The sequence below is a fragment of the Cygnus atratus genome, chromosome 8, assembly GCF_013377495.2.
Source record: "Cygnus atratus isolate AKBS03 ecotype Queensland, Australia chromosome 8, CAtr_DNAZoo_HiC_assembly, whole genome shotgun sequence".
NCBI lineage: Eukaryota > Metazoa > Chordata > Aves > Anseriformes > Anatidae > Cygnus > Cygnus atratus.
In genome coordinates, this window is record NC_066369.1 from 26,236,514 (window position 1) to 26,261,433 (window position 24,920).

The 24,920-nt window shown below is 38.9% G+C and overlaps 1 protein-coding gene across 2 annotated transcripts in view; it reads left to right on the forward strand.

Annotated features, from left to right (window-relative positions):
- Nucleotides 1-24,920, forward strand: part of OSBPL9 (oxysterol binding protein like 9) — a 62,622-nt gene that overhangs the window by 994 nt on the left and 36,708 nt on the right. For both annotated transcript variants that reach the window (XM_035537762.2, XM_035537763.2), the window contains exons 2-4: nt 8,967-9,017; nt 12,949-13,027; nt 24,717-24,793. In XM_035537762.2, the coding sequence (XP_035393655.1) occupies nt 8,967-9,017; nt 12,949-13,027; nt 24,717-24,793 (207 nt within the window). The remainder of the gene's footprint in view (nt 1-8,966; nt 9,018-12,948; nt 13,028-24,716; nt 24,794-24,920) is intronic.

Below are 24,920 nucleotides of genomic sequence, written 5' to 3' on the forward strand. Positions count from 1 at the left end.
TTCTGCTTCTTAAATCTGAATTTCCAGCACTGCTCAGAAAGAGCTTAGGTCTCCAGCTCTGGGATTTTGTACCCCTCAGCATGAACCAGCTATAAACTGTACAGCAGTTTTGATTCATATCAATTCAAAATCTTTTCTGTATCTGGAATATGATGGAGAAATAAAAGTGCCTTTATGGTTGGTCTTTAATGGCTGTTCAGATGTCAGCTGTTTGATCGAGCTGAATTAGTGAGGGTAGTCTAAGTAAGGGTCCAAGGTGCAAAGTCATTTTGTGCTCAGCTGCAGAAATAGAAACACTCACTGATGACTAGTGAATGGGCACGTCATAATTCTGGATACTGCAGTCACTTTCATTCTGGTTTTTACCAGTTCAATAAATACCAGTTCCTAAATTTCCTTACTTCCTATGGTTAGGTATCCCTACATATGCATTACCCATTTATTCTGTATAACTTACTATGTTCTCTGTTATTTCAATGACTTCCAGTTCACAGATTAAAGATTTCTTTTTTTTAACCACCCGTCCTGAAAGTTCAGCTTGGGATCAAGAAATCAAACCATGTTTTCTGCTTTGTGCCTTTACCACCAAGAAAGCCCTGCAGTTAGCATTTACTTCAGAATGCTTTATCGACCTTTTCTACACACATCTGTAAAGTACTTGTTACACCATTCTCTGGATACCTGAATGCATTCCTGTACCTGAGGGTGTGTGTCCTGTTGAACTCAAGGTAGTGAAAGACTCGCTGCCAAAGAAGGAGTCCTGCTGCAGGCAGGCGTCTTCTGCTCATGGGGCTGTGTGGTCTGCAGGGTAGGGCTGGAGGGGGAACTCGCATCAGGTCCCAGGTGACCACGTTCCTCACCAGTACTGATGTGAGCACTGGGAAGGTAGTGGGGTACTCTCTCTTTCAGCTGCACCTTCAGTTTTAGAATAACTCAGGAATGTTAGTTTTTAAGACAGTGATAAGTAAGCAACATCAATCTGGAATGGTAGCAGGTTTGGGAGCCTTATGTCTGTGGGGAAATGACCTGATTTCCTCTATGATTCTGTGTACGTACACATGTATTTTGAAATAAAGGCTTTATAGGGTACATAAGATCGATACTCTGTTCCTTCTGAGCCAGTTTCAGTCAGAAGCAGTATTGTTGTCTTTAGTCTGCTTGTGTACTCGCAGCTGAATGGTTTTGAGCCTGAAACTGGCCCTTCCCGATGAGCGCAATGCATGGGTGGGGTGCGCCGAGATGTTTCTACCTGGCTCGTAAACATGCAACCTGGAAACAGCTTTGCTGATAGGAGGGATTTATGGTTAACTGATGTGCTTTTACCTTCTCATCACCTCTTGCAGACTCCTTAGCCAATTGCAATCAAAAAGTTGTACATGCAGGAACTTTCTCCAGTAGGTCCAAGAGCCACTTAACCTTTGGCAGTGGAGCTGGGGAAGGCTGCAAGGTAATAACTTCTGAGGCAGCTGAACTTTTCCTTAGAGAGAGACCCAGAAAAGTAGATCTGCCTCATAGGTGTGTCCCTGCACGGTTGTATTTAGTCTTCTCTTCATAGTAGCATAAAACAGACTGCAGAAAAGTACTCTTGATGCGCCATGAACATTCAGAGTTAGTGCACAATTGTATTGCACCTAAATTAGTATGTTTTTCTTTTTGGTAAAATGAGTGGATGTTAACCTAAATATGTTTTGATTACATACATCAGAAACAAATTAATTCAATTGCAGTTACATTTTTTTACAATGCCAAATTGTTTGCTTTTTCCATTTTCTTCAGTAGTTTGTGTTTGTACATTCCTCTTCTGAAAGAGGAAAAATTGCTCAAATTTACTTATAATTGCATTTGTTTATGAGTGGTATATTCCAGAGAATATGACCTGGACTTGTCATCCAAATATTGATTGTCTTTGCATGGTTTTGCTCAAAGAAACGATTGTCTAGTATCAGTAAGTGGTTGGTATTTTGTTTGTTTTTGTTTGGTTTTGGTTTGTTTGTTTTTGTTTTCAAAAGAGCAAGATATGAAATAAATGACTATCCCATTTTGGATTAGTTTGACAAAGGACTTTTTATTCCCTCAATATTCTTTGATTTGTGAATCCATCAATATTTCTTTTGGAGGTATAGCAGATGCAAGTCTCCTGATGCACTGCCTTTTTTTCAGGCTGTAGCTGGAGGCACCGATGATATTTAAAAGAAAAGCCTCCAAATAGATCATTTCTGCCTTGTCACAAGAGTTGTAAAGTCGTTCCCTAAGCTGGGTTCCAGCTCAAAAATAACTTTCTGCTGATTTGTTTTTTTCTGTTGAATCCATTCTATAGTTTGTTTTTCTGTCTGTCAGTATAAAAACGTGTGTTGGCATTGTACTGGCAGATAGCATGAAGACAAACAAATGTCTGGGGGGGGAGAGGGAAGTGAACGTGATTTGCTTTTTGTTTGTGTTTTCTGGCAGCAGTGCTGTCTTAAATACACATCAGCTATAGTCTTGATTACCCTTGGGAATCCTATAGAAATAATCCAGAGAATCCCTCAAGGTTGAAAATCTGATTAAATTACTGTTTTAACTGCATTCTTTAAATAAATCTTTTACTTGTATAACAAATAGCTGAACTGGCATAGTTGTGCAAGTAATGCTAAGGCCAGGGTCAGTAGATAGGAAGGTCAGTTCCTTAAAATATTTTAAAACTTTGTAGATATTTGACGTATGACAGTATTGAAAGGAGAACTGTTCAAACCGTTGCAGATTTAACAGCTGACTGGTGTAGTGAATGAGGGTTTGAAAGGGAAAAAAGATGTATGTGACAACTCCAGAGTGTGTGTTCTTGAAACAAAATTTGGTTAGCCTCCAATCATTTTATGGTTCTTGTACTGATAAATTCCTGAAGGATAGATTAATGGCTTTGATAGGCTGTTGCTGTTTTCTGTTAATTGTTTCATCAAAATAGTTCTGAAAACATACACTGACTGGTTAGTCGCTTTCAGGAGCAAAATCTGTGCAAAACCAGAGGTAGGAGGAAGTGGTTGTAGTGTTGTAAGAATATTTCCCCCCTCGTGCTTTTGAAAGATTTCTGCTAGTTGGCAGCTTGAATGCTGGTGGTGCTGCCTTGAAGAAGTGCTCGTAGAGTGTACGATCCACATACTGAGGAGGGGGGCTCAGATTTTGTTCTGGTTTCATGAACCTTTGGTGGTGAACCGAGAACAAACCTCGCTGATTTCAAATGATGCCTCTGAAGCTGGAGTCACGGCTCAGTGCCCCTCTGTTAGAGACTTTCAGTTGAATACATTTTCTGGCTTTTCGCAAATACAGTTTCTCAATCAACAGCTGTGTGCAAAAATCTGAAGAAAACAGGAAAAAAACCTCTGCTTTTGTACAAACATTGCTTTTGGCCTCTGCTTTCCGTTCTGAGCTGATGTGACACTTCTTTCTGCAAGAGCTTGATCTGTCCCATGCACTGCAAGCAGCTCAGTGAGTCGAATAAAACCAGACAGAACTATCTGCAAACTACATATGGTAAGGAAGATGATTCTGAATTTACAAGTTAAAAATATTAAGGTGGCTGTTACTCAACACTAGATTGAATTTTGTACCTAGTTTCAACTATTTGTTTCAAAGGTTTCCATGCAGTTAATAAATTATTACAAGTTTATAATTTAATTAATAACAATCTGCTTGTACCGATCAAGGTACATACCCTTATGACGGTAACATATAAAATTCCCAGCAAAAAAAAAATAAAAGATATATTTTCAGTAAGCCTTAGAACAGCCAAAACTGATTTATCCTTCTTTTCCTGTGTCCATAAGCATCTCCCTTTAGGGTAGGGGTGTGGGAGAAGGAGAAGCAGGTATTTCTCCATCTGCTGGCCATAGGTGCAGGATTCTGCTAGCCAGTGTGGTACCCCTTCCTATCTCCCTGCAGTAGAATTTCTTATTAAAGTTGGGAAATAAATCCAACAAATTGGAGATGATACATTAATCTGTTACCTTAATTATGTATGGAACTTAAGACCTGTTACAGCTTTTAGTATCTTTTAGAAATGTGATCTTTCCAAAATCTGTTTTTTTTTTTTTCCTTAGAATTTGATAGCTAGGGTTTAATGCTTGACACTAGTGCTAGATTTTCCTCCTGGGGAGTAAATTTACTCACATACTTCAGCAGTACTTATTTCCTGGAAACAAACACAGGTGATTTTTATGTGATGTTGCCTGACTTGCTTTCAGTAATCCTGAGTTAATACTGCTGAATTAATACTGCTCTCTGCAGTATTTACGCAATACGTCTGGTTTTAAGTCTCACAATAGTTGCTCACCACTGTGCATTGCACATCCGTGGCATTTCTCTTCTGGTAGAAACATGCCGTGCCTGCTCAGATTTGTTTGAAAACATTTGATGGATTCATTTTGCACTTGTTACTCTGACCTGTGTGTCCGCTGTCCCTGCAACGCCAGCCGTGTTGCCTGCCCCACTGATCTGACCGGTGTAGTCTGGGCTTTTGGAGGATCTAGATGAAGAGGGTATGGTTTGGTGAGTCAACACAGAGCAGGTCAGCTGCTAAGTATGGATCCAAAGGTTTTGCTTGTGCAGATCTAAAATATTAAACCGGTTCAGTACTAAATCTGTTCACTTACCTGCAAAATCTCATCTATTGGAGGTTTTGTTATTTTCTTTGTTACTATGGTGTGCAAAATAAAGCCACTAGCAGTTTGGACTATATATATATATATTTTTTTTATTTTTTTCCACAAGTTACAGTTTAACGTAAGGTTTCTGAGGATTTAAAAGCTTCCTTGGTACAGGTTGAGAGCGGGTCAGTTAAGCTCACCGAGCCTGATGAGCACTTTTGTTCTGGGAGGAAACTTTTCCAGTGGATACAAGGCAACTTTTCCTCTAGTGTCCGTTGTTATCTTTAGATGCCTGCCTAAACTTTCCTTTCAAAAAGCAAATTGAAATTTGTGCGTAATTTCTTGGAAGTTGGTTGTTGCAGCCTTTGTTTCAGTGTAAATTTGCATGCGCATTACCAGACAAGAAATGCGTTGATTTAATGTAACTGAGACTCTAAACACCTAAGAAGTAGGATGCTTCTTGGAAGTGTTTGCTTCTACTTGCTGTTTGGTGGTAGCTGAGGTTTTGGTTCCTGCTGGATGACTGCATTCACAAAAGTGAAAGCTTCAGGTACAGCAGCTGCCTGTGTTTGGTTTTAATTTCAGTGCGAATTTAATTTATTTCAAGAGGAGTTGAGATCTGATGCAATTTTGGGGTGTTGCCGTTGTTCCCCGTAGATCATGCCTGACCCAGAATGGTTGGAGGGGTCAAAGCAGCTGCAGCTCTTCTGGAAGCACTGACAGCTCCAGATGTTGGTGCTGCTGGGTGTTACTGCTGTCCCTGTGCTCGAGGAGGCCCTCCTGAGAGCGGGGAGCTATAGGAACAGCATGTTAAGTTTTTAATTCGTCAGGTTTTATTTTGGCTTGAAAAACAAGGGTTGCCTTTGCGTTTGGTGAGAACAATAGCTATTATGGAAAGTTGTCCTGCAGATGTAGTTAAACTGCAAAAATCAGTGTTTATAAATAGAGCTTGTTCCACGTTCCTCCTCCCTAAAGGGAATTAAATGACACAAATGGTTTTGCTCATCAGTGTGCTTACGTTAGAGATTCCCTTGGCAGCGCCGTGTGAGTGAAGAAGGTACCTCTACGGGTCCTGTGTGCCTCTGCACAGCAGAACGTGGGCCTGAGAGGTGTTGGAGGCAGACAGCAGCTGGGTTTTATGCTGAAATGTCAGACTTCCCAGGCAGCTCAGAAACTCAAAGGAAGTAACTCCAAAAAAGAAGGGCGGAAGTTGGGTTTTTCATTTGGTTTGGGGTTTGTTTGTTTTTAAAATAAACCCAGACATTATTTTCATTTCTCTAAGAAGCTGTAGGTTACCTAAAATGGCATACTTTAGATCAGTTCTGTACATGATCAAACTTCATTGTGTGGACGTAAAGAAGAAACCAATAAGGGCCAGATTTTTTGGCAGATACGTACATTCCCCCTGCACTAAAACTGTATATCTTTGTTCATTTTTATGAATTTTTATTTGAGCCTCAGGTGAGATTTATCTCTTGTTGCTCCCTGCTTGTAACCTATTCAAGTCTGTTATCACCAAAATCAGTACAGCGTGTATGGGAATTTTATTGAAAATGTCATTTTGCCTAGTTTTAAAACTGATCACTGAAAAAAGATAGTTGCATGTTGAGACTTCATATATAAAAAGAAAGGAAAATGTGACTTTTTAGTAGCTATTCCCACATGTCTTTCAGCTGTCTGAGATTTTGTTCCCTGAAATGGAACCATTCCTCAAAACAGTTAAGGGATTATTGTAATCCCCCTTAATTATTCAAGAATATTTGATCAAGTATAAGACATAATATATCCATGCCTGATCTTTTCCCCTTCAACCAAAGGGTAAAAACTTAAAGCATTAAGGGCAAGCTGTCCAAATTTTACATTTTATAAAATCTTACTTGTGGGTGGGGGCAACTCTAAAATGTCAAATGAGCCATGTTTTCCAGTACTGGAAAGATTTGCTCGGTTCTGCTGCGAGGATACAGCTCGATTTGTGAGGACAGCTGCGTGCTTTCGTTCGGATACTAGAATGGCAGGTACTCATGCCACTCAGGTAGAAGGAATTAGATTTGCCATTTCATTGTAATTGTGTTAACCAATTAAAGCTCTGTCCAAAGATGAGGAAATTATAAGTATATAGGACCACACGCTGAACCCGTGATTTATCCTGTAAATCTTTTTTCAGACTAAGAACATTAAGCATTATAAAGTTTAAACTCAATTTCTACTCCATTAAAATGTGATGTATGAGGAAAAAAAGGCTATTATAGGATCTTTTGTGGTTGAGTTGATGCTCAGCCTGCACAGTGCAGCTCGGGGTTGTTGGGATTCTGCCCTCCCCTGCTGTAGGACTACCTCCCATCTTCCCTTGGCTGGCTCAGGGATCCGGGCAGGACAAGCCCAGAGGCTTGGTGCCCAGCCTGTGCTCTGCAGGCTCCTTTACCTCTTTCCTTCTCCCCGGGAGTTGCAGCTGCAGCCCAGGTACTTTTTTTTTTTTTTTTCCTACTGAGATCATGCCAGTATTTCTGATGGAAACCACCAGAGGGAGCAGTAAGCTCTCAGTAGCCTTCTCCCATTTTAGGAGCTCACTCATGGCAATGAATAGAAAAAATCTGTGTGTAGGTGTACTCTAGTGAGGTGTGTCCCAAGTATATACAAGTTCTGACAGGAAATTATTGGAGTAGCTTTGTTTGTAGATACTCCTCTGGTCTTGTGCTTTAAAAAAATAAAAAATAAATCTTCCCTACAGAAGTTTACATGCAGGAAATCTAAAAAGAAATCATACGTCTGTGGAATACCTTATGGAGGCCCTGCTAGTCCTTACATCCATTGCATTTTGATCAGCTAACCCAAATCAAAACAAGGAGAGTGATATTGATGGTTTCTAACATTCAGAAGACTCTTTGGTAAATCAGAGACCGAATTGAGGGAGCGAGCAGCAAAAAGTTCACTTCATTTGAAGCAAAATTTTGCTTCATTTGACGCTCTGGCTGCTGTGTTTTTAAATTACCTCTAGTGAACAGGCCTTGCCATGAGTGCCTCAAGCTTTCTGTGGGAGAAGTAACTATCATCTGTAGCTCTGATGGAGCTCTCTCTCTCAAATGTGCAGCAGATGAAGAATAACTTATTGCTGTTAAGGCTGATAGTTCTGCCCCCTGTATTTTCCCACTGTTACTAATAAGATTTCACTGTCTAATGGCTCAAGTGAAAATAGGGCTGGACATAATCACAGCGATATATTGTGCACATGGAAGTATTAAGATCCTATTGGAGAGAAGAGGATGTTTCAGAGGTGACAGGTAGAGAACCTGTTCGTGCCACCACAGCGTTACCTATGTTTTCATGACCTGAACAAATGTAGTTTGTATCTGGGTGGTGACAGAGAAGGGGTTGTGTTAGGCAAGACTAAGGGCTTTGTAGCTAAGGCTACGATGGCATAAAAGTTATCATTAAAAATAATAATGAGGGGGAGGTAATTGAAAACCAGAAGATGTTTTGCATCTATCAGAAAACAAAATATTTAGGATTCCTCCAGATGTTTTCTTTCTTTTTTATTTATCTCAACAGGTTTGTGTGTGTGCTACTTGGGCTTGCCAGTAGTGCCCAGTAACACGGCATTGGCAGTTAGGTGCTGACAAAATCTACCCTAGCCAGTGCTGGGAATAGCTGAAAGATTAAGATCACAGTTTTGAGCTAGCAGTGAGTGGGATGTTTAGAATTAGCTAGTTGGTGTTTCAAACAGAGCTACTGAAGAAGATATTGAGTAATTTAGCTGCGAGGTGGGCTAGGCTACAGGTTTAGGCACTGGTTCTGGACAGAGGAATCCTGGTTTCTGGTCTGCAATCTTATCACTTGAATGGCTGTAGACTTGACTTTTCTAACTCTTGGAATAAAAACAGGAAATAGAAACTTGTCTGAACATTTGTGTGTGTATAAAGGGGAATGACTATGGGGAACTTTCTGACAGAAACATTTTGTTATATGGGCTCTTTCCCGAGAGTAGGAGAGACAGGAGGAAGATGTAAATCAGTACTCTGCCAATTTTTAATATTCCTTAATCAGTTTCTTTCTTCATATCTTCTTTCTGTAAAGGTGCAGACTGCATCTTCTAAGCAGTTCTTCAACATACCTCTGAAATTTTTTTGAAGCATGATATCATATTCTTATTTTTTGGAAGGATTACTTTGTCATACCATGCTGTTGTCCTCTCTTTCATGTCAGAACTAACCTAGTTTGAAACAGAGATTGTTCTATCAGTCAATAAAACATTATACCAACGTGCTTTATTCTTAATTGCCTTGAATAACTTTCTCCTTGCACTTCTTACTGTATTTGTTAATCCAGTGATGTGTTTTTTTGCTTTTTCAGTCAAAAGACAAGATGATGAGAGGGTCACGCCGAGGATGTGTTAGACTCAGGGTAAGTATTATTTTCTTTGGTACTTAATAACTTATTGTGGATAATATGGCCTACTGGAGAGAACTGCAAGGAGGCTGTTGAGGTTTAGGCGCTATTCCTGACTCTGCAAAATACTGAAATAGTGAAAGTATTTAAAGATGGAAAACATTAGAGGTCAAATGACATGCTGGGCTAATTGCATTCTGTTATTTTATATGTTATATAAAAACATTATGCATTTTAAACATTGTCTGAAAAAGCATCATAGGACAGAGTTGGCAGTAAAATGCTGCAGAAAAGTTGCTGTTCGCAGTTCTCATTTCTTTGTGTGTTTGGATATGTATGTATACAGATACGTTCTGTATCTACAGAAGTTGTTGCAAAACTGAATTCCTTCTGTCATGGTTTGCTTTTATTCTGTTCCTGAGCCCTCAGTTCTGCCAGTTTGGACACTAATCCTGCTGTTTGCCTGTGCTTCGTTCAGGGTACTGTAGTGTTGTGTAGTAATGTCACACAGCACGTGGTCCTTACAGAAGCAAAACAAAAGAGGAGTGGAAAGGGAAGGAAGAAGGGTTTTGAAATATCAGCTGATGGGGGTTACACGCTGGGGAAACAGAGGCAGGAAGACACAGCATGGGAAAGCTGAGTGTTACCCGTCCTGGCTTGGGACGTTCAGCTGCGAATGCTGCTCTTGTAGCTTGAAGTGACGGTACTGCAGAGAGCCAGGAATTCTGTAATGGCTTTGCACATGCTCAGTTTCTACTTTGTGATCATGCACTTACCAAAAAATTTTATTGCACAAGTCCTTTTGCTGTGTTTTTTCCCATTTCTCATAGAGTCTCTGGCTCCAGTATGCAGTGGTCTTGTGAGATGCTGATGTAAATAGGGGAAATGAGTCAGGAGGGTAATGGGCATGAATGAGAACATTTTGAGTCTTGAAGTAAGAAATGCAGAGAAGGGGATCTGTCACACAATCTGATCGTCACAATCTGATGAGTGTTGCAGGAGAACTCTGCCCCTCTTTCTTCCAGTTATTTCTTCGTTCACTTCTTACCACTTTCTGGTCTTTCTGGGGGCCTAATAAAGGGGTCTCAACAACCTTTAGAGATTCATGCAGAGAATCCCCATTCATCTGGATTCCAGATGGCTTTACTGCACTTTAGCCTTTGTAGGGTACTGGTATCATAATACATAACTTCTTAAAGGGTAATGTAAACTCAAACTACTGTCTACAACATTACGTTCCCAGAGATTTGTGGGTGTTTTTTGCATTGTGTAGAAAAATGTAGTCTGAAAAAGCATGCCTGCTTTAATTGTGTTGTGAGCTTGTAAACGTGGAGGTTGGCCTCAGCCTGTCAGTTTAGGAAATATTACAAGTGAACAATCTGTTCAACATTGCATTATTCATTTTTATATGCATTTAAGATTAAACAATCCCTTTCTCTTTCCCCATCTGCCACTCTCCCACAGCAGATTACTCTTAGGAGTTTTGCTGAGGTTTGCTGACTGCTCTATCTGAATGTGTGTGGGAGTTTATTTTGTGAAGGAGGAAGGGGTCATTTTCTTTCTGCTTTTGTAAAACAGCTCTTCTGACAGATGACAATGATACCAATAGCTGAACAGATGGGCTTCTGCAATCTGAAATTTTATCAAAGAGGTTTTCTGTTGAGAGCAATTGTTGATTTGTAGCTCTAGGTGTGAACATAAACAAGCATGTAATTTAAGCCATTTGCCTAAAATACCTTCCTTTTTCTTGAATGGATTTGTAAAAGCTTGTTCCTTGCCTTTTTGTGTTTTATACTCATGTTTCGTAGGCCATGAAGTTTCATCTTCAAATTCTCTCTTTTGTGTACTGTCAAGGTGTATTTAGGAAGGTGTGCTCGTAGAGGAATCTATCATTTGTACTACGCTTAGGTCCTGCCTAAGCTTTCTGTAATAAACACTTCAAGTTTCATGTGCTAGTTTTTCTTTCACTTGACAATACGTATTCTCTATATGACAAAAGAAGCATCCTCTCTGCTTATGCTCACTCTTAGCCTTAGTGCTGCAATCAGAGCTTATGCACTTTGTGCGGCGTTGTGCTGAGGCATCGGAGAGCGGTGTGCACTTCTTGCTCCTCAGTTTCCTTCCACCACTTGGGATGGAGGCAGGACTCAGCTGTCCCAGTCTGGCCTTCTTAGCCTTGCGTTAGTTTTACCTACATTATCTGGGAAAGAATACCACGTTCTTGGTGTGTGACTTACAGTTTTTTGACACAGCAGGTGTGAAGGAACCAGACCATGATTTGGTACGATTTGCAGTGATCTTCTGACTTCCTGCATAGCAAAGCTAAGTGAATGCCAGACATGTTTTGTCTGAGGTCTACTGAGGAAAAAAAAAAGCAACGTTCTGGCAAAATGAATTTGGCCAGAAACGTCATGTAACTGGTACACTGCATGATTACCAGAATGTAACGGCTGGATATCTGGTCGTTGTAATGTCCTGGTACTAAAAATATTCAGAATGACCATGGACAGGTGTACTTTTTGGGTGCCTCTTGTGTAGAAATCACAGAGCTGTCATTGAAAAGCCTGTAAAAGCCTGAAAGTATGCTTTTGGAGCAGTTATGTGGTACACGTAAGGCATCAGAGGGGAAGAAGCAGTTTGGAGCTATCCCTTCCTGCCGTGTATCCTACAGCATGTGCTTGGTGCTGCTCCCATAGAGGACCTGCTCCTCCCACGGCCTTGAGGTGCCTGCGACAGGCCCAGCCGCAGATGAGCCAGAAACGTCTGACATGGGCTGGGAAGGACGTGTGCGATTGATTCACATCTCCCTGCCCCTGGGTCTGTACCAAACCAATTCCTCTGTTTGGGCAGGCCTTGTACATACCTACCCCTACACAGCTGCTGCTGGGCCCCGCTTGGCTAAATGGGGCCAGCACTTGCTGGGGCCGGCTCGCAGGCCCATCGCTGGCTGTTTACTTTCACGTAAGAGCAGGATTTACCCTTCAAGCACACGTGCCTTCCAGTGATGTCTTTTTTGCTTTGTGGGAGGGGGGAAGGACGAAACAGAGCCTGATGCTGTGTCTCCTGGGAAAGAAGAAGAGAAACTGAGTAAATCCTTTGGGGATTTTTGAAGTATTTGGGGTTAAATGTCATAATTTTACTGAGAGGCGGTAGAGGCCTGGAAAGGCTTTTTTTTTTTTTTTTTTTTCAGTGTTTTCCTCGCCTGGGTGAAACTGTGCTGTTTGTTATGTACTGGGGGGAAGAGGCAGGAATGGCAGAAGATGTGGATAGATTTGTAAATAGTTGAGCATAGATGGCCTTTAACTCTATGTAATCTTTGCATTTCCTCCTAAAAATTCATCACCAATTGGAAGACAAAGCTAGCCACCTTTGATGCATCCTGTTGGCTTACTGTTGATATTTACTTAGGGGCTGGAAATGAGATCAGGCAGTGTGCTAGTGACATGACATGGTGGGCTGAATTCATTTTGCTGGAATGATTGTTTTTATAGAGAGGCAGATAAAATTAGGTCAAGAGTTTCTTTTTGTCGCATATCAATTAATTGGTATTTTTAGACACAGAAAGTACTTATAAATTATTGCTCCCCACTTTTCTTTAAAATGTAAGTTGAAATGTAGTAGAGAATAGTAGAACACTGTTTACTATAATGATGCTGTAGCATAAAGCCATCTCCATTACAAAGGTAAAAGATTCATATTACCATCCAGAAAATAATAAAGTTTTCCAAATAATTATTGTTTTGTTTTTTTTTCTTGCAACTAAAAATTTATTCTATTAAAGAACTGACTTACATCCTATAATTAAACAGAGGATCTTCCTGCTTTTTACTGTATTCAGTGTGCTTCTAATTTGTCAATGCTTTTTAAATTCCGGTGGTGTAGTGATAGAGTGTATGCTGCTGATGTCACTGCTTGCCTTATCAGGATTTTGTTCTTTGTTTCACAGGGAGCTGTGATTGGTATAGACGATGAGGACGACAGCACCTTCACAATAACTGTTGATCAGAAAACCTTCCATTTTCAGGGTGAGCTGAAAGAAGAGATTGTTTTTTTTTTTTTTCTTATAATAGATTCCACCTGTATTTGATGGATGATTTTAAATGTTTGGCAACAGAACAGCATGAATGAGCACACTGAGAACATTCTGGATCCAGGGGTGTTGCAGGTTAGGCAGGGATTTGCATCTGCAGTGGATACATATGTGCTAGAAAGAGACTGTAGTTCTGGCAGGATTTGGAGATTTAAAATGTAAAGAATAAATGACTCAAGGGGGAAAAGTAATTGGCTTCTGATTATGGGTTCCGCTTACAAAACGTTTCTGATCTTCGTTATCAAGATACAATTATGCATTTCTGTATGAAGAGAATCAAGACTGGTCTGAAGGTTGCAATTTGTATCCAAATAGAACTTAATGCTCAATTATGAGGAGACTAGAGGCAACATTTGGCTTAAAGGTGGAGCTTTGCTTCAAGATTTACCAGCTTGCATTCATTTCATCTACATTTCTGTGTCTTGTCTGCCAGTCACCATTTCTCTGGTATTATCGTTTTATTCACATTTACTAACACCAATGCCATCTGCCACTGCTATGTTTCGTCATTGCATGCTATGGTTCACCGGTAGAAAGGGTAAGGTACTATTATCATTGTTATGTACTCCTTAAATTGTTTTATCTGCAGCAGTAGGATAAAATACTGTGATAATATTGTGTAGAGAATTTCTCTTTTCCTAATGTTAAAATCCTAGGGAAGTTGGGTTAAAATAATTTTTAAGTAACATTTGTTAGTCTTTTTGCCTTTCCCCTAAAATGTAGTAGCTAAATAATTGAATAGAGCTGGAATCTGTAAATATCCAAGAGGCGCATTTGCATGTAAGCAGTCTTATTAATTTTTATGAACTGGAATAATTCTGTAGTCTATTTTGTATTGTACATATTTTTTAAATCAGTGATTTGGAAATGGGAGTTATTGTTAATGCTGGTGTGTTTGTGTGAATATTTCTAACGATAAATACTAATTGTACACCATGTTGTCACTAGCATCTGTATTCCTTGTGCTACAGTTCTGCCTAAATGCTGCTGCTGTACTCTGGCTTTTCACTGCATTAAGCCTTGTAAACATACCTTCATAATGCTGAGCTGACAGTAATACTTAAATCTACTGTTCCAAAGGGTAACAGATAAAATGTAAGCTAATTGCTAATGCAGTAATGGAATGCAGTACTCTTTCAGTACAATGAAGCTAAATACTGCTGAATATTTGAGAACTTGAAACAGGTAAATCTAGAAATCTCATCTGTAGTTACTGGGATATACCTTTTGTAACATATCTCTTATTTGCAGTGATCTCTTATGTGCTATGTTCTCTTTTTGTTAGCCAGATGCCTTAAAAGAAGATTGATAGTATTTGGTATACGTAGTGTTCTGCTCTAAATTATATTGCTAATTTTTGAACACCAATTTTGTCACACAACCTCTTATGCTTTATAATCTCAATTTGTGTGCATTTTGTATTGGGTCAGGATTCATGTATGATCCTTTAATATAGAACTAGGATCTTGTACAGTATTTTATGTATTATGCTTTTTCTGTTAGTATGTTATGAAGATGACATTCCTGACACCCAGCAAATTATAATGATGCAAGCACAGTATTAATATATATAGCTGTAAAGAGAAAATGTAAAATGATAGGTAAAATATTAGTGCTGGGATATTTCAGTATGAAACAGTTCTAGGGAACTATATTGTAGTTCTTAAGGTCACTGTAAATGTGGGCTGTATGCCTCATGCAGTGTTTGTTCATTACATTAAGTTCAGTCAGTACTATAAAGGCTTTAATTTATGTGAACTATAGGTGACTATCAGTCATAAATAGGGAATGGATATATATGTAAATACTACTGTATGTAATCTGAGACTACATAGGGTATATAGAATAGATTCCCAGAATATGTACAGTATTCCTAACAATTTCTAACACTTTTCTGTACATGATACAGATAAAACTTTTGTTCCGTGAGATAGTCGTAGCTATAAATATATTCACCCTTTATAAAAGAAGACTTGTACAAGAGGAGTGCTTCAGAAACAGCAACTTTTAAAAAAAATAGTATCTTCCTTCTCATCACTGTCTTTCATTTTCAAAGACAGACAGGGGTCCAGACAACCTGGAGCCTAGTTGGGAAAATGACAGAACTTTAGAAGCACCAAGATACGCTGACCTGTCTGTGAGTTAGGGTCCTATCTACAGTGGAACAATTTCTCTTTCAGGCTCCAGAGGAAAAATGTTTTTGCATACTCAGACTTTTAAGTATGGATTGGCAAAGACTTGAATCTTCTTTGTCCTTAGTGAAATTTTGCTGACAAGCGGCGATAGAATTTGAAGAAAATGTAGGAAAAGCTTCATACTGGGTTAATTGTTTTTAATATCAGTTGCTCGAACTTGCGCATCTGTCTAACACTCCAGAGACTTAAATAGTGAGATGAAGGGCAAATAAGTCATTTAAAGATGCCTGAATAATTTGACACAGGGATGTTATTTCCATATATGCGTAAGTGAATTTCTGAAGCACTAAACCTCCAGCATCTCCCACTAAGATTTGTCTTTCACCGAATCTTGGGAAATTCAGGCTTCCCAGTGCATAGTTTATATTTTGTTGCTGCTTGTGACAACCTCCCTCAATTCTGTTTGCAACAATGCTTCATCCTGGTGTGTCTATATTGTGCCTTAGTAAAAGTTGAGAAGTTTTTTTAAGAAGAAAATACAGGTATTGAATGATACCCTGCACATAAATCAAATGGTATCTGTACATTTAACATCTGAGTATAAAGAAAGGAAGTGAATTGAATAAAAATGAGCAATAAAACATGCAGCATATTTTGATTTTACCATCAGCTTAATTTGGGCTCTGCCAGGCAGCCCAGCAGATTTGTTTCCTTTATTTTGTTGTTAGTGCAATATTGATACCTGCTCACTCTGGAGGGGGGCAGTGAGGGGCAGAATATCTCCAGAAATATTAAAATATATGTGAAAGTAATGTATTTAATCTCCTGGTTGTGTGGTCATACTGCATATCCAGTGTCATGTCTTTATTCAAAGACTTCCGAATGAAGTAGATCTCAAAGCATTCCCTCATGGGTTTGTTCAGATTAGACGTGAAAATCCATACAAGTTGCTGAAGACATTTGGGATGATGTCTAATGCACCTTCCTGTCAGGAAGCTCCTTCTCGGTAATATAGTTTTTTCTGCTGTAATGCAGGTCCCTGTTCTAAAAGCTCCATATCCTTCAAATACTGTTTTTTTGACTTGTTTTTCCTTTTAACATATTCATATTGTCACAGTTATAAGCTCTTCCCATCTGGAAAGCAAGTTCTTCTATCCTTCATATCACTTTGCTGCTCTTCCTGCTCACTAGGATGCTCATGACTTGAATTCAAGGGTGGGAACATGATGTTCAGGATAATTTGGCAAGGGAGTTGTTGATATTTGAATTGCTGTCTAACCTGAAACAATAAAGGCTTTTGTTTGTAGGGAAGTACTTCTCTATGCATACATTGCTTGCAGAAAGAAAAATTCAGATTTTTAAACTCCCACCTGAAAAATCAGCTCTTTTTTTTTCACAGCACAGTTCCTTGGAAGGCAAGTCAGTCTTGTCTCCACTGCTTTGTGTAATAAAGGATTGAAAGATTGGAGGTGGTCCAGTGCATTGATCTGAGATGATTTTGCTTTAGGTTTTGTCTTTCTTCTATTCCTGCCACAAAAGTATCTGAGAGAGGAAGCACGAATGTTGCAGTGCAGCTTATTTTCCTATTACCGGAGTGCTGTCAGCTGGCAAAGGTAGACTTCTCCTTCTTCCCCATCCTGCCCCAGTTTCTAGCTTATTTTGTGAGTGCCTACCATCCCAACTGAGAAAAGAGGAAAATATGCACAGCGGGAGGTTGTCTTAGTGCTATAAAAGCAGGGATTTTTTATTAATGTGGGATACAGCTTTTCTTAAGGATTATAAGGCCCACGAAGGCCTTAATTGCTGCACAGTATCATAATTTGAGATTGTGTTTGTATTAAGTAACAAAATAAAGTGTATTCCTTTAGATCTGTGTTTTACTACTACTTGGGGAAAGGGTCAGTATTTGGAACTTTACTCTTGTCCACCAAATAAATTCATGAATTGCAGCCTTTTCCCCAAAATTCTTAAGAGCTTTTTAAATTTTATACACTATGGAAAAATGTCTGAAAAGAGATTTTGGTGTAAAATCTTGGTCTGTGCTGGTTACCTCAAAGATTTTTGTAACTACTATGATTGTATTGTTTGTCCCAACCTAACATTTTTCAGGGATTTTGGGGCTCTGGTGATGCCGAAACAGTGAATTCCTCTTTATGCTATGCTCAGCAATGCTAATATATTGGAGAGGAAGATGAGCAACTATGTAAGAGCAAAACTTCCAGCCTTGTCTCTTCATACACTTAGAGCAGAGCTGTGTTATCTGTCCTCCCTTCTCATAACCCAATATATCTTCTGACATGGTCTGTGCTGCACAAAGTGCTGGGGCAGAAATGGTCCTCTCCTCTGTGACAAAACTGCAAAAATTCCTCTGAGAACTAAAACTACATTTATCTTCTGCAGTATGATTTTTTTTTTTCTGTCATCCTCTTTATTCAGTCTGCCGGCTTTTTACTACTAAAATCTTGTACTGCCATTTTGACTAGTCAGAACTTGTGATGAGAGTGCAGGGAATGATGCGTGGTTGTGCTTTTACTGTTTCTTGCAGTTCCTTCTTGCACCTGCAGCGTCTTCTGTTACAATTGTCTACTGTTGAAACTATTTTCTAGCGACCTGCAGCAAAATAATGCAAAAAAAAAAAAAAAAGAAGAACCCTGATAGCTGTCGTTTTTCAAGTATCTGTGCCCACTTCATTTTCACCGACGGTATGAACTAGATCGGGGGCAGGCAGTTTTTAGAAACGTGAAGGTTCAAGTGGCAGGTGTTTTGCGCGTAAGAGGCAATGGAGAGGCTGATAACCAGGTAGCAGTGAAACATAAGTTGAGTTGATTTCTCAGGATCTCATATAAATGTTACTGATGCATTGTGCACAGGACGCCATTTGGTGGTTTTTCTTTGGACAAGGTGAGGCGTCTGTTTCTTGTGACTGCCCTGGAGTCTTCGGTAGGCGGAGGGAGAAGAGCTGAGACAAACACCTGCGGACCAAAGCCGGGGTTGGTTTGTATGTGTGGGTGAGAATGGCATCAGGAGAAAGATTAGTAGAAGGGGAAAGAACAGCTGTGACAACCCCAAAATTATACAGAAGGCCTAAGGTACTGAGACTGTGTTCAGTCTACTCAGAGGTGTGGGAACTGCATGGTAGAAGGGAGTGTGTAAGCAATGAAATGACGGTGTTTTGGTAGGTTTGTATGGAACCCTGCTTCACCTCATGTTTTACCATGGTTTAAATGACCTTCAATAGCTTTAAAAAACTGTTTGTTTTACCACAGAACAGTCCTTTGGCTTTGTCTATAAAGCGTGACTTTTCCACCTTACTGGGCACTACTGATAAAATCTCTCCATTGGGATTGGTGGCAAAAGTCCCATGGATCTCAGTACAGTCAGGATTTCACCTCTGTCATCTGGCAAAGTACACATTCGTGTGTAAAGATACCGCATTACTTCTGAACTAGGGTGAGAAAATACAGGAATTTTGCATAAAAATCAGTGGAAGTTTGTCTGAATAAAGACTGCATAATTGACTATTGACTCTGTGGGTGTAATAGACTTTTTTTACGGAGTTCTGCCTGTAAGTAGGTCACAGCAAATGAAAATAAACCACACATTGCACTTTGAGGCAGTATGGTGTATTTATAAGTAATCTAGTAATTTTTTTTAACTAATTCTCGAGACTTTTCTTTCATCCTGATGCCCATGTAGACACACACAGGGGAAAAAAAAAAAAGCAAGCACCAGCATGCTAATCCTGAGGTGGTGTTTTGTATATTCCGTGTTCCAAGCACTGCTGTGCATGACCTAGAAATGCTAGCAGTAAATGCTGTGTTGTGGAGAGTTGTCAGACTTGTTTATATCTAATCTTTCGGTGCTATCAAGCCTAGGCTGGAAAAAATAATGCTTCATGCTGTACTTTAACATTTGTTATGTATTATATAAACGCATAGAATCTCTTCACAACAAAGGAAATAGTATAGGAACTCTAAAGTACAAAATTATTCTGTATTTGGGAAATTAGTAGAGGCTGAGAGCATTTCCTGTAGTGACATTTCGTCTGCCTCCTTGTCCTCATAAAATAGAACCTTTTAAAATCCCTGTCATATCTGACTGGGCAGTTCGGGAAATTCAGAAGTGAGAGCCTATTTGGGAGCTCGTAATACATCCTTTTTCTGAGTGATAGAAATCCCTCAGTAGAAACCATAATTCTTGTCTTTAGTACTTCCTCTATTCTATAATTTTCTCCTTAAAATAATTGCTTTTCTTTCTTGGTGCCTCAACCATGAAAGAGTATATGTGTATATATATATATATAAAATATAAAATGATGTTAAAATGTCTTAGGAATAAGCTCAACCAGACATCACAAAAATACAGTCTGTACAAATATTGTTATATTTAATCTCACTGTGATGCAGTTGCATACTGGTTAGGCGTGCTTTTCTTACTGGCCATAAATAGGACTGGGATTGTTTTAAGTACCCAGTGGTTGTCTCTGGCATGCCTGAGATGTCACAGGAAATTATTCCGGTAGCTTTCAAAGGATATTCTGTAGATGCAAAGTGTATGGGAACAAATTGTAATCTCTTTCATAAATACTAGTTCTTCTAGGAAAATGTAGCAGTAGCTTAACTGGCATAATCATGGTAAATCTGCAGTGTTTCAGCAATCAGTGATTCCTCCCTCTTACATCCAGCAGTGAACACACAGCTCTGTGCGGATTTCCGTGCAAATGTTCACTGGCAAGTCAGGAAAAACTGAGGTGATGATTCTGGCATTTGAAATACAGAAACGCACAGGGACTGTTTTTGTTCTCTAAACCGCAGACACACTTGTATTTCTGTGGACAGTTGGCACCCCAGTGCAATTTAAATTTTGGGTGGAAAGGTAATTATTGCATTAACCCCCCGGACTAAGAGCACAGTGAATATTCATGTAGTGTAGTGGGCTCTTATGTTTAATTGCTTTTCCTCATTTGTGTAAAAGCATTTGAAACACCTATAAGCAGCTGAAGTAACACCTCTATGGTTTTTAAATGACAGATAATTCTCACATAGATGTCTGTGCTTCTTGTTTGGCTTTTGTAACCGTTAGTTTAGCTAGAATCAGCTTAGGAAAAAGTACCTGGGGTTTGTCCCTTGCGCCCTACCCTCCTCTTTGTTGTTGTTGTTTGTTGGGAGGGAGCAGACGTTGTTCTTCCACTCTTATAAAAGCACAGGTATTAGTGAAATTCTGTGGTCCTGACGGTAATTGCCTTATTCCAAACATACTGGTAGAAAGAAATTCTGGAGTAGCTTTCCCATAAGAATTCCAGAGGGTGTAGGGGGGTGGTACTGACTTTAAAATGAAGCCTGAGTAAATCATGGAGAAGGTTGGACTGATTTTGGGGCCCCTGGGACCAATCACAGTATTACTGAGCAAGGCGTTCTTGTCCCCTACCTGCTGAAGAAAGCCTCCAGCACTTGCTGATGCAGAGTGAATACGAGGCAGTGTGCACCACAGACGTTTTTAGCTGGAAAGGTAATTGGAGCATTTTTTTTGCCCAAAGTTAACCAGAGCTGCATTGGCTATGTAGCTTTCCCTACAGATAGGTGGATAATGATCTCTGACCATAGTACACAGATTTTTCCCATAAATTGTTTCTGAGTATGTTGGCTAATCTCTTTTTTGAATGTTCCCATTGATTTTTTTTCATCAGTGATCTTTTGGCAGCCATTCAGTTCTAAATTGCTTTTACCATTAGGGAGCTTTTACTTGCACCTAATCTCCCAGCAGCCATTTTGATGAGATTTAATATAACTTCTCTTGCAGCTTGCTTTACTAAAAACTGCATCCTACTGTTTTTCTCCGTGGTTTTCTTAAAAGAGTGTATGGAGGAAAGCCAGAAGGACCTGCTGGTGGTGATAGATGGTCTGAAAGTTAAAACTGTTCTGAACAGAGGATGCTTAAAAGGTTACAATGCTGTGTTTATGTGCCGTAAGCAGTCTTCTCATGGCAGCATTACTGGATTTATAGTGGCCAAGGCTTTGTCTTAGTAGCAAGGTTTATGAGATTGATGTGTTTTACCTATAGATTGACCGTGCTATGCCATAGATTTGCCATTTCTATTATATGAGAAAAGAATATAGCTTGTTTTTTTTCCTTCTGCTGAACCCTGGCAAAGACAGGTTTTATTTTAAAAAAAAAAAAAAAAGATATTAAGGAATAGAGGCTCCTAAAGTTTAGCTTATTTGTGAGCATGGGAGAGTCACTTTTGTTTTGAACTGTAATGATTAGTTGGTTTCTAGGTCTTCCCTGTTGCTCTAGCCTTTCGCTTCTGTTAGTGCATCACTATATTATACAAGGCTTAATGTGATAACCTTTATTAACAGGCCTCTGTACATTGAGATTAGTATTTAACTAACACAGCGACCTCCTTTTGCTGGCAGTCTGGAAGGTCATAGGAAGTCTGCTGCAACACAAAGATTAATTCACTGGTCTGCAACTTAATTGTTCCTTTTTTAGTTTAAATAAGCACAGGCAGAAAAGCTTGAACACAGGATTTGTGTATCGCGTGAGTTACGTACTAGCCTGGCCCAATGACTTGTACCACAGTTCCCTAATAGGATGTTCTTTGGGACTAGGAGATGATTAAGTAGAGAACACAATAAACAAGGAAAACAAACCCAAGCAACCTTATGTGAACTGAACTACGTTAACCACTGCCACTTTGAGCACACATTTGTGAACACTTGGAGTATGGACACGTGAATGACACAGGCAGCTCTATATGTTCACAGCCCAACGGTGGCTGGTGTAGGAAGCATAAACTTGATTGATGTGACTAGGCAAAGGGGTCAGCTCTTGCTAAGCAGAACTAAAGAAGCTAATAAGGATTCAAAATCAATGTCAGAGGAAAATGTACCGGATTCTGAAATTAAAGTGCAAGCTATTCTATGGAAAAAAGAACAGGATGTTTGTGTGTATGTAAGTGAAAAGAAAAATCATACTTTGCATATTGAAAAGTACGTTTGGCAGTCAGCTGTTAAGAAATCAAAGCCTTCTGTCCATCCTGTCCATTTTCGCTGCATTACAAACCACTCCTTGGTGGCTACTTCCACTTTTCAGTTGAAACACAGAGATCTAGCAGGGTGAATCCCTGTAAGTTAGAAGTTACTGCTGGGCTTTTGAGAGTACTCCGAACAGCAAAGTCCAGCTCTTTGGTATTTGCTGCAGTTTCTGCAGGAAAGTTATTTACGTGGTGTTCCATGCAACATTTAATTACCCTAACTTCTTCCTTCAAACTTCCTTTGTACATGTGAGAGCACTTTGTGTAGTCAAGTTCCCTTGTGTGTAGGTTTTTTATTTGTGTTGGTTAACGGTATCATTACCAGAACACCTGTGGCAAATGGTCACGCTTTGCTATTTTGAAAGAACAATGAATAGGGATTGATTTGTTGAGTCAGGAAAAATACAATTAAAAAAAAAAAAAAAGCTAGATTTTAAAGTAGGCTTTTATCTTTACCCTGCACGTAGTGCAAATTTTGCCTCACTGCTTTGTGAGGCGACAATATCAGTTCGACTTGGAGCAAGTGTCTATGTTAAAAAGACATTTGTACATATTTCTCACTACACATAAATTGTCAATTCTATCCTGATGCTTTTGTTAATTAACATTATTGGTGGCTATATACTAAAATACATGAAGAAGTATATATTTGTCTTGATTTTAAGTTTGGTATGTTTTTGTTTTTTTGAGAGAGTTTTAGAAAACCCTATGGCTACCCCCTCCCAAAGGCCAGAGGGCATAGGGGATGGATTCTTCTGTGGATTTCTGATTTTCCTTTCCCCGTCCATTCCAATAGCCAATGAAATACCCTTTGCAGGATTGGATGTAGGAAAAAGGAATAAGTATTTTACTTAAGGTTTATTTTAGATGTTCGGAAGATCTGTGGTGGTTCTGAGTATTGGGTGGGTTTGAGCTGCAGAATAAAAGCAATGGAAACATAAGGATGAGAATGGGGACACTGAAAACAAGGCATTTGGAGGCTGGAGAGTACATATCAGTATAAAAACTTAGGGATATTTTTTCTGAGCTCCATAACAAATAAGCTAGATAGGAATCTTAGTTCTCAAGTTTATAATAGGTGCTAGCCCGCTTAACTTTTCCTTGCTTTTAGCAGACTTCCTGTTTCTTTTAAATACTTTCCACTTGAATGAGGAACTAGAAACAATTGTCAGTAACTATTCTAATCCTGCATATGGACAATTTATCTACAGTCTACTTAATGACTTTGGATTCTTTTAATGCACCTGGAGTCTGCTGACTTTGTCTGCTCCTCTGGTTTTTTAAACACTTCCAGCACAGCAAGGAGCTCTTTTCAGACTAGTGAAGTAAAGGTGCCATGTCTGTATGTGTGTGTGCATATATATATATATATGTATATATATGTATATATATATGAGTAACTTCAAACAATGAAGAGCAAAGAATAATTTGAAGTATATGTCCACACTGACATAGAATTAAAGGGTAATTTATTACAGATTGAACAGCTTCTCCTAACTAGGAAAATTTAAAAATGATTTAATGAATTGAGGAAACGTCTGTGCAAACTCTTCCCATGTATGTCCCTAAAGATGGACAAGGGACAAATACTCACAGAAATAGCAATAATGCAGAGCTATTCTTATGTTACTGATACTCTTATATTTATATTTAAATTATATTACATATCTATTGAGGAGAAAAGCATACACCTAGCTCTGTTTACTATATTTTTCTTTATTTAACAAACAGTGCTTCCTCCTTTGTAACTATGAAACTGAAGAAACACACTCCTAATGTTAGTGATACAGTAACACAGTACTTTTATTCTCTCTGCCTGTGTGGTGCTGTCATTCTTTATAAGCGTATCTTTCTGATTTTTTTTTCTTTTTGATTGACAAACCTTAGACAGATATTTGTAAAAGGAACTAAAACACTGACAAAAAACATGCTTAAGAGAGTGTTATGCATACAAAGTCCCACTAAAGTGCACTGAGATGCAGTGTCAAGCATCAACATACCTGAAAACTGCTGCATCTAAATTGCTGTCTAAATTTTATTACCATTAAAGGAATACTAGAAAAAGTGGTATGAATTGGGAAAACAAACAAAAAATTTTAAACAAGCTTAAATTCACAAGGAAAGGAATATTAATTTCTTAATTTGAGCAGGAGCTGAGAGTATTGATGGTGTGGAGAAAGAAAATTTCTCCCAGAGCATAAAAGTTTTTTGCTTGCCTGATTACTTCAAACATCTCTCCAGTAATGTAGATCAACACAGTAACGCTATGGAGCTGTAACCACAGAAAAATAAACAGGATATTAAGAAAACTGTGGAATTATGTCATCAATGACTTAAGATAAATAATATGGTTTTATTTCCATATTTAGTGAGGACATCAGATCTGTTTGCTTACAGCTTTTAGTATATAAGACTGCATGTGACTTAACAGTATCTTTTGAATACTTTTTCAGCTCGAGATGCTGATGAGAGAGAGAAGTGGATTCATGCTTTAGAGGACACCATTCTCCGTCATACCCTTCAGCTGCAGGTAAGTTTCACTTTCACTCTTAACTTTTTTTACTTTATTTTTCAGAACAACAAAATACAATGGTATGACTGCTAATAGCAAACATATGTTCTATAACATCTGTTTGTTTCATGGCCTATACAATTAG